Raw genomic sequence first — 9794 nt, 5'->3', positions numbered from 1 at the left:
TTTCAGAAAAGAACCAGCTACCGAAAATGCGTCCTCCAGGCTTGAAATTTCGCCTGAAGAAGCGCACACAAGCCCCATACTGAACTTGGCTGCCCTTCCATTTGTTTCTCAGGAACTCCACAGCACCTCCAAAGGAATGGGTTCATCAGTATTCCTCATGTCCCCCAAGACAGGGAGAACCCCCCTCCTTTGTTCTACCCTAAGCTTGGAGGTTTTGCCATCAAGAAAACAGCCCTATTCGTTGCCCCAACAGAACTCCCCAAATCCTTTCTTGAGTGAACTGATTGCTGGTGCTTTTAACATTCATTGTTGTTTTTCGATTTCTCTGGTTTATCATTGACCAGCTGACCTTGTTTTTGCCTTTTTATTGTGTCTGTGACATTTTCCATTGATAAGTAAAGAGGGGCACCGTGTCCTGCTCTCTTTCCTGCATCTCCTTGTTGTCCATGTGTCTGTTTTTCTTCTTGCTCATCTGTGCAGTAAGCAGGTAATGGTTATGCCCATTTGTTATGTGCTGTGTAGCATCATCCGTACATAGAGGGTAGTCTTGGCTAGGATTATGGGCTCTGGCACCATCCATTTTATTGTTCACATGCTGTGGAATCCTGATTTGTGCTGCTGAGAGACTTAATGAGGGGCTGTCCTGCCAATCTGGGTGCTGCTGAGCATCAGAGTAGCTTGGTGCTTTGGTAGTTTCTTTCTGCATTCTGAGAATGGGCGGGGGGGGTGCTGGAGTTGAATGGCCCCATTGGAAGAACAGTCACTAACCTAGCCTAACATAAACCAAGGAAGAGGCAAGCAGTGGCATGAAAAGTCCAGTTTATTCAGTCAGCAGACTCAAGTGGAAAAGCTTTTGTTGGACTATGGACAACTATAGGCAATTCCTGAAGGCCCCTCTCTGCACATTTCTCTGGGAGAAGGCGAGACAAAACTGCTCTTGACATGCTGCTTCATTGGGAGGGGGCCTTCAAACTTCCATTACTTGAGGACTGCTACCGCCCAGGAATAGCTCTACTGTTTTATTCTGCTGATTGCATAAACTGGCCCAAAGTGTCATTGTGTTTTATTCTCCCTTGTTCAGGGAGGACTCAAATCGTGTGGTAAACCATAGAATTTATGAAGGACTTAATCTTGCTGAAATCATGTCATGGGCTCACTGACACTGGGAGGAAGTTGCCAGTTTTCAAATTAATTCAGCTGATCTAGATGCCACTTTGTCTGCAATAACTGTGTTGGTCAGCAGGGCCAGCTGCTAAGCCAGTGACACTTCTTTCCTAGACAAAGATGAATGCTCGAAGGATAATGGTGGATGCCAGCAGGAGTGCCTGAACACTTTTGGCAGCTACGAGTGCCAGTGCCGCAGCGGCTTTGTGCTGCACGACAACAAGCATGACTGCAAAGAAGGTGCGTTACATGGTTTTCTTGGTGAAAAGGGTCCCCCTTGTGGATCTCCCAGTGCCAATGCCAAAATCCTTGTCTGAAAATCCATAGGCATAAAAGATTGGTTGGGTCCAGCGATGCAAGATGGATGCCCTCCACCTGTGTAATACGTGCCAGCTATTGACCACTTTCTTAACATGTTTTGCATACAGAGGACCCCAGTTTCAACCCCTGGCTGCATCCCCGGGAAGAGGGAGCAGGGGGTAGGAAAGATCTTTTTCTGCCTAAGAAGCGGGAGAGTTGCTGCCAGTTAAGAATAGGCAAGACTGGGCTAGATGAAGCAAGGGCATAGGGCAGCCCCCTGCGTCCCATGGAAGTAGGGGTGTCCATGGGGCAAGGGAAGATATGGGGCCAGGGTCAGGTTTTTGTAGTAGTATTTAATGCCGGGGTAGAGAGCCTGTGGCTTTGCAGATGATGTTGGACTACAGGTCCCCTGAACACTGGTCCTGCTGGCTGATGCTGATGGGAGTGGGAGCAGGAACAACATCTGGAATGTCACAGGTTCTCCATCCTTGCTTTGCATGTAGGGGTGGGGAACTTGGAGCCTGCACACCTCAAGAAGCCCTAAAGCATAGGTCACAATTTCCCCCTGTGAGGCACCCATGTGTCCCACCTCTGATGTCATAGGTGATATCGGATGTGGGGCAGATGAAAATGCGGCTGCTGTGGAACAATTTGAAGCCTTAAAAGTGCTTCTTGTCAGGGCCAGTTTACTTATTGGTGCTGGCAGCAAGCCTGCCCCAATTAGCTGCACGAGGGAGTTCCACTTCAGGAACTTCGTAGCACAGCACATCCCGGCGGACTTCATGTCGGCAGCCAACAGCTGATGGGCACCTACAGCAAGCTGGCTGGGATCTGCACTTGCAGCAAGCCCAAGAATCCACAGTGCAAATGCTCCTCCTTTGTAGGTGCAACTCCAGCTGTGTCTGCCAATAAGTATTTTTTGTTTTGCCATTGTGACATCGGGTGATTGGCAGGAGGGAGTCTGATTCCACCCATCAAAATGGCCTGCAGAGGGTTAGGGAGGTCAATATTTGGCCCATGGGTTGGATCCTGTTCCCCTACCCTGCTTTAATGCAATGTACTGTTACACAGATCCCAGATCCCAGGCTTGATTGTTTCACTGCTTGCTGAAGAACTAGTCTGGCAAATGTACTGTGCTTGTTTTCACTTGAAAGTTATTGGGGTTCAGCAGAGAAGGTGCCAGACTTGGAAGATCAAGAATCAGATCTGTTTTGTGCTGCAGATTCACAGGGGTGGGTAGGCCGCTGTCCCTTCGGTTCATCATGCTGTGCTCTTTATGGAAGAAGCTGCCCCTGAACTGTCATCTCAAGGGGGAAAACTCCATGGATCTCAATACTGGATTGTTTGGTGGTTTCTGGTGCTCTGGCAGTAGCATTAATGCATACATGTGTTTTTTAACAATTTGCTACTTTGGAGGAGCTTGGTGGGGTAGCATAGTGGCTGCAGGCTGGACTGGCTCATCAAGTGTGTTCTTCCAGGACAACAGTTGCACTTTCTCCCCAAGAAACCTAGAGGGTGGGGAACAGAGGATCCATCTGCTGTTACAATCTTGGTGGCATCTAAGGAGAGTTCTGGGCAGGCATGAATGAGACCAGAAAGAGTTTTATTTAGGGGAGGATGAGCAGAGGAGAAATGAGAGAGAGAAAAGCAGAAGAATTGATTGTGGTGGAATCTGGGTGGGAAGTGAGTATTTAGCAGGTAAATTCAAAGGGAATTTGTTTGGGTGGGTTTCTTTGTGGTGGGGTGTAAATTAACTGAAGGGAGATGGATAGCGCATTGTGGCTCAGACTCCCCACCTTTTCCCTGTGCTCCTGTCTGTGGCCTTGGGCAAGTCCAGCACTCTTGTTTCCAGCCAAACGCCATGGGAAACTAAGATATGCCCTTGCATATGATCTTCAGAGGTACGCTACCTATAAACGCAAGCATTCAATTTATTTATCATGGCTGATGGGTTAATGGGTGGAACTAGAATGAAGCCGGGTGGAGGAGCTGTGGGTGGGTGTTGCTGAGGGGAGAGACTTGGTAGACTTGCAGCAATGGGGGTATGAGTTACCCTGCTCAGTTCTTGGCCCTAAGTGGGGATAGATTGTGACCTATTCCACAGGATTGTGGAGGGGCAAAGATAAAAGTTAAATGCACTTTGCATGTTTAAAATGCTATATAATATTTTAGATAGTGCTAATGTGCCCATTGGACTATCCATAACATTATATCTAATTCCCAGGGAGGCCGAAAATCTCCATGGTTTAGAGCACAAGCTTTTCATACAGAAGGTTGCAGGTACAGTCCCTGCTAACCTCAGTTAAAAGGAAAGAGATTAGCTGAAAGGGAAAAACCTCTGCCTAAAACAGCTGCTGCCTGTCTGGTATAGGCAATATAAGACTAGATAGAGAAATATTCTGATAGATTAGTAAGGGGCCTTCCTATTTTCTCTGTGGCCATTTCATCAACAACTGTCTGTAGTGACCTTGTATGTGGTGGATAAAGAAAGATGGAATGGAAATAGAAAGTAGACTTCATGGCATCTGTCTGTTTACTGAGTCCCACTTCTTACAGCTGGCTGTGATCACAAGATGACTTCCATCACTGCAACCATCACCAGCCCAAACTGGCCTGATAAATACCCAAGCAAGAAGGAATGCACCTGGGCAATAACAACTACGCCAGGACACCGTGTCAAACTGGTAACTGAGCAGGAGAGAAGAGTGTTAGAAGGAAAAACAAGGCATAGATCAACAGGGTTTCAAACTGTATTTAGACTAGCAGTCCTCTAACTCACCAGGAACAGAGGCGGGCAAATAAGAGGTCAGGTGGGGAGTCCCTTACCATAAATAACAACAGGTTGTTTTTGCAGAATTTTTGTGGAAGGAAGGGTGGTTCTTTGCTGATGATTAAAAAAAACAAGAACCCTGAAACATCACCTCTGGGAGACGACAATCTTTGTTATTTGTATGCCACTCCATAATACAAATGTCTCTGGGCTGCTTTCAGTAAAAAGCAATGCACATGTGAAATAAAACATACAAAACATAAAACTAAAAACTTTAGTCCTCCAGGTGAACTGGCTCACCAAAGTCAGCACCTGAAGCTTCTTGGGATTCAGCCCCTGGCAGCCGTAGTCTCAATACTAAGCCTTGAGAGTCATGATCTGGGTTTCCAGTTGGAAACCGCCAAGGCAAGAGGGTATGAATGAATGAATGTATGTCTGTATGACAAAGCAATGTCTTGTCGTGTGAGGCCAGGCAGTTTGATGTGGCCTGTGGCCACCATCCCCTCCGCAGAGCAGTCCTTCAGTAAAGCCACGCAATGCACTTTGCCTCCCACTGTCTTTGTAAGCAAGTTTCCTATTTCAGACCATCCGGGAGCTGGATATCGAAGGCCACCAAGAATGCACTTACGATCACCTGGAAGTTTACAATGGGAAAGACGCCAAAGCTCCTGTCCTGGGCCGGTTTTGTGGGTCTAAAGAACCAGACCCCATTATCTCTTCTAGCAACAGGATGTTCCTCAGGTTCTTTTCAGATAACTCCGTCCAAAGAAAAGGCTTTGAGGCGACCTACACATCAGGTAACACCCAGCACTGGTTCATTGCCAAAGATTGGTGGTCTTAAGCAGTGCTGTTTTCCTAGAAAAAGAGGTGCTGGGACTCATCATGAGCTCCTCCCTCGTTCTCTTAGAATGGCAATGGCACTCACCTGAGAGGGGCAGGAACTGAGTTCCTGTGAGTTCCTGCTGGAAAAAATAGCCCTGGAAACCAGAATAGTAGCTATGAAGGCCTTATAAAAGAAGCTGATGCATCAGGTAATCCCATCACAAAAGGTTCATCCACCAGGGTTTTCTGGTCAAAAAGCAGTAATTCACATATAAGGGATAGAAGGCTACCATCCTCGCCCTACTGTATAAGTGGGCACACCTTAAACATCTCACTTTCCCTCCCTCCAGTCCCCCAGGAATGTTTAAAGATGACCAAACGCCTTTATTTCACCGCTTCCCTAGTGAGCGCGTGCCATGGGGAACCATTTGTCAGTGCCCTGGTGAAGAGAGAATACGTCAGTGATAGAGCACATGCTTAGATGCAGAAGGTCCCGAGTTCAAGTCCTGGTATGGTGAGTTTAGGAAAGAAAGGTTCAAGAAGCAGGTGATGAGGAAGACTTTACTCAGGACTCTGGAGAACCGCTGCCAAACTGAACTGAAAACACTAGGCTAGATGGACAGAAGGCAGCTTCCTAGTCTGAGATCCCAGCTAAGGGATGTCTAGCCAAATCCAGCTGTCTAGAAGAGTGGGGTGGGATTTCTGTTGGCCAGCAAATGACTCATCTTGTCTGCTTCACTCACTGTGTGAAGGGTGCACTTTCTTTTGGGACAACCAAGAATTCCACTGTGTGTTTGTTCTTACTTCCAGAATGTGGAGGCCAGATGCGAGCTGAAGTAAAAACCAAGGATCTCTATTCTCATGCCCAGTTTGGAGACAACAACTACCCTGGAGGCTCGGAATGCGAATGGGTGATTGTGGCTGAAGAAGGCTATGGGGTGGAGCTCATCTTCCAGACCTTTGAGATTGAGGAAGAGGCAGACTGTGGCTATGACTACATGGAGCTGTTTGATGGCTATGACGGGACAGCCCCCCGTTTGGGACGCTACTGCGGCTCTGGGGTGAGCTGCTTGCTTAGTACCCCTGTTGCTCTCTTCTTGTGCAACTGTTCCAGGAGTCTCTCTCTGGCGGAAACACAGAACAAAGATGGCACAAATCACCTAGATGATAAAACTGGGACAGGAGCAGAATGCATATCTATATAATAAGATAGAAGTGACTCTGGTGAATTGCTTATCTTTAGAACTTGGGCAAACCGTTTCTAACGTTTGTTATGGTGTCCAGGGGCAAGACTGTAATTCTGTGGGATGTCCATTGTTTCTTCTTCCGTATGAAAACAGCACAAAATTTATCTTCCCAGGAGCCCCAAGATGCACTTGTAAAGGCACATCCACACGGCCAGGTGACCCTGCCAGTGACAGCGTGCCTTTTCCCTTGTGGTTCTTCCATCTTTCTTTTTCAGAAGAAGGAATAAATGCCTTCAGTGCTACTGTTGCAGGTTTTTAAAAAGAAGGGTTGCTTTCATTTACGTAGGCATAATGAGCATATGACCCTATCACAGCTCATTTATAACCATTGCAATAGCTGACATTTATGCATGGTTCATTTTTTTATCACTCTTTTAATTAGCAGTAAAAAAAGCTAATCCAGTTAGCCTTCTTTTCTTTTCATGAAAGAGAGGTTCAGTGCTATAACACTGTAATGCTATAATGTTATTTTTTAAAAAAAAAAACACCCCACTTTTAAAAACCCATTAAGCATCAAGGCAGACAGTGAGGCAGCTGCCTCAGGTGGCAGGTAATAGGGGGGCAAGGAGCAGCACCAGCCGGCTGCCCTCGGGGGCCGTGGGAGAGCCAGGATCAAGGGCCAGTCTGGTCAGCTGGCAGTTCATAGAGTAGGACAGGGTGACCTCTTCTCTTTGACCTCAGGCAACAGAAATGTTTTGCATGAGCCCTGTTGAAAATGTTGCTAAAATAGAGATAATTACAGAGGTACCTCAGGTTAAGAACTTAGTAAGTTCTGGAGGTCTGTTCTTAACCTGAAACTGTTCTTAACCTGAAGCACCACTTCAGTTAATGGGGCCTCCTGCTGATGTCGTGCCGCTGAAGCATGATTTCTGTTCTCATCCTGAAGCAAAGTTCTTAACTCGAGGTAATATTTCTGGGTTAGCGGAGTCTGCAACCTGAAGCGTATGTAACCTGAAGCATATGTAACCCAAGGTACCATTGTAAACATATTTTAACATTATTGCATAAGCGGGAAGCACCTAGTAATATGGGGGCACGGAAGAGAACTTAACTCCTCTTTTGTGGACTTCTTTCTCCTGACTGATTTGCCATACAACCTGAGCCTGACTCCATATCCTTTTCTACTCCAACCCTTGCTGGAATATTTGGATCCAATGAAGCCCAATACAGTGGTACCACAGGTTACAGATGCTTCAGGTTACAGACTCCACTAACCCAGAAATATTACCTCGGGTTAAGAACTTTGCTTCAGGAGGAGAACATAAATCATGCTCCGGTGGCACAGCGGCAGCAGGAGACCCCATTAGCTAAAGTGGTGCTTCAGGTTAAGAACAGTTTCAGGTTAAGAACAGACCTCCAGAATGAATTAAGTAGTTCTTAACCTGAGGTACCACTGTAAATGCAATTGGAATAAAATAGAAATCTAAAAACACTATTGCAGCCAGTCTAGATTGATTAAACCCTGTTAGAATAGATACCATAATTAAGCATTTAAGGCTGTAACTAGATGCCTGCTTATCTGGTTGTAAGCCCCATTGAACTCACTGGGGTTTACTTCTGAGTAGACATGGATAGGATTGCATATTACGGTAAGCCTTGCACCATAGATTTCTACAGCAGTAGCCTGAAATTTCTGCTGCATCATGATCATGTGTACATGTCATGGGTACAGTGGAACCTCGGGTTGCAAACGTGATCCGTGCGGGAGGCACATTCGCAACCCGCAACGCCGCGTCTGCGCATGCGCGGGTTGCGATTTGATGCTTCTGCACATGCGCAGAGTGCTATTTAGCATTTCTGCGCATGCGTGAGTGCCAAAACCCAGAGGTAACCCATTCCAGTACTTGCGGGTGCAGTGCGGTGCGCAACCCGAAAACGCGTAACCTGAAGCATCTGTAACCCGAGGTACCACTTTACTTCACTTACATCCCTTACAAACTTTAAGTAATGTAGCAAAGACAGTTTCCCCTCTTTTCAAACACTTATCTATCCATCTAACTATTACATTTTTATTCTTCCCATCGTCCAAAAAGCTCATGGTAGAAAACATGGTTCCTTCCTGTCTTCACAATAACCCTGTGAGGAAGCTTAGGCTGGGAGATAGTGATGGGCTCAAGGTCACATTTATGGCTGCATGGAAATCCCCAGCCCTTGTTCACCAGCAATTTTACTATAGCACATTTCCTCTCCCATTATAATGCATTTGTGAGACCACTTGGTGCAACCTTAGGCAGCACTTGAAACGGAGAGGCCAAGTAGAAAGGCAAGCAAAATTGAAAAGTAGTGTATTTGCAAAAGTAGTGTATTTGAAAAGTAGTGTATTTCAGTACATTTTGCCAGGATAATGGCAAAAGCAGGAGGGTGCTGAGAAAGGAGGAGCTTCCTTGCCCCCTTCCATCAAGCCCCCCCCCCGCGACATCTGTTTGCAGAGGCTTAATTACTGGCACCAATCAGCTCGGCCTCCAATGCAAATTCAACCACCACTGCTTGACTTGCCTAATTTCAAGCACAGATTTGGGTTTTCAAGGTACAGAAACTGGATTTGGGGGGGCACTGATGGGACATAAGCCTGCCTATCCTGAGGAAGGCAGGATCTTACCTCTTAGGGTTAAGAAGGAATCGTGTCTCCCCGGTTCATCTCACCTGTTCTCTCTCTTGATCCTTCCTTCTTGCTAGCCTCCAGAAGAGGTCTATTCTGCTGGTGACTCCGTGATGGTAAGATTCCACTCAGATGACACCATTAACAAGAAGGGTTTCCACCTGCGGTACACCAGTACCAAGTTCCAGGACACGCTGCACACACGGAAGTGATCTCTGGCCGCCCAACACCCTACGAAGGAGAGCAAGCCTTCCAGTACTGGAGGGGCAGGTCTCCACTGTCTGCAGAAAAAGGAAAAAAGACACTCTGGAGAAAATTCAAATAGACTGGAAGGAGAAAAACACAATACACCTCAGAGTGTGAAACACTCAAGCAAAAGCAAAGGTGCTGCCAGCTGCTCATACAGACTTGTCTGGGGGGAGTCCTTTCATTTAAAAAACAAATGTCCGTTTCTGTGCCTCTTTGTTTCTTGAGCAGAGGGTCTCCAGGACTAACCACTTCACAGCTTCCATTTACAATTTGATTCTTTGTCTGCACGGCTCTCCCCCAGTCCTGGAGGTTATGATTTAAATGCTGGGAAATCCAACCTATGGCAGACATTTTCCTTTATAAACTCTATAAAGCAGGTTGACCAGCAAAGTGTCTGACTATACAGACCCAAATGCAGTGGAGGGACTGCCATGCTTGCAGAAGCTGTCTTATCTGTTGTAATGATGTAATAAACACTCTTTCTAGTACTTCTCAAGAGATGCACAACAGCCTCTTTAAACGTTTACTATTTGAGATTTTTTTTAAAAAATATTCCATTACCAAGAAAAATGTAACTTGAAAACTTCTTGCTCCTTCATTAACTTTTTTATTTTTAAATTAAATTTTTAATTGGAATAAAAGC

The 9794-nt window shown here is 46.1% G+C and overlaps 1 protein-coding gene across 3 annotated transcripts in view; it reads left to right on the top strand.

Moving 5' to 3' along the window:
* BMP1 (bone morphogenetic protein 1) overlaps positions 1 to 9691 on the top strand; it is a 138539-nt gene extending 128848 nt beyond the window's left edge. For 2 of the 3 annotated variants that reach the window (XM_080982350.1, XM_080982351.1), the window contains exons 16-20: positions 1279 to 1404; positions 4021 to 4148; positions 4818 to 5031; positions 5867 to 6117; positions 8980 to 9691. In XM_080982350.1, the coding sequence (XP_080838476.1) occupies positions 1279 to 1404; positions 4021 to 4148; positions 4818 to 5031; positions 5867 to 6117; positions 8980 to 9114 (854 nt within the window). In that variant the 3' untranslated portion in view covers positions 9115 to 9691. Of the gene's footprint in view, positions 1 to 6; positions 433 to 1278; positions 1405 to 4020; positions 4149 to 4817; positions 5032 to 5866; positions 6118 to 8979 lie in introns of those variants that run through there. The other variant, XM_080982352.1, reaches the window with a different exon arrangement.
* The last annotated feature ends 103 nt before the right edge of the window (positions 9692 to 9794 follow it).

This window comes from Podarcis pityusensis (genome assembly GCF_964106645.2).
Source record: "Podarcis pityusensis genome assembly, chromosome: 15".
Lineage (NCBI taxonomy): Eukaryota > Metazoa > Chordata > Lepidosauria > Squamata > Lacertidae > Podarcis > Podarcis pityusensis.
Note: the sequence above shows the minus strand (reverse complement) of the source record. Positions and strands in the feature narration are given on the sequence as shown.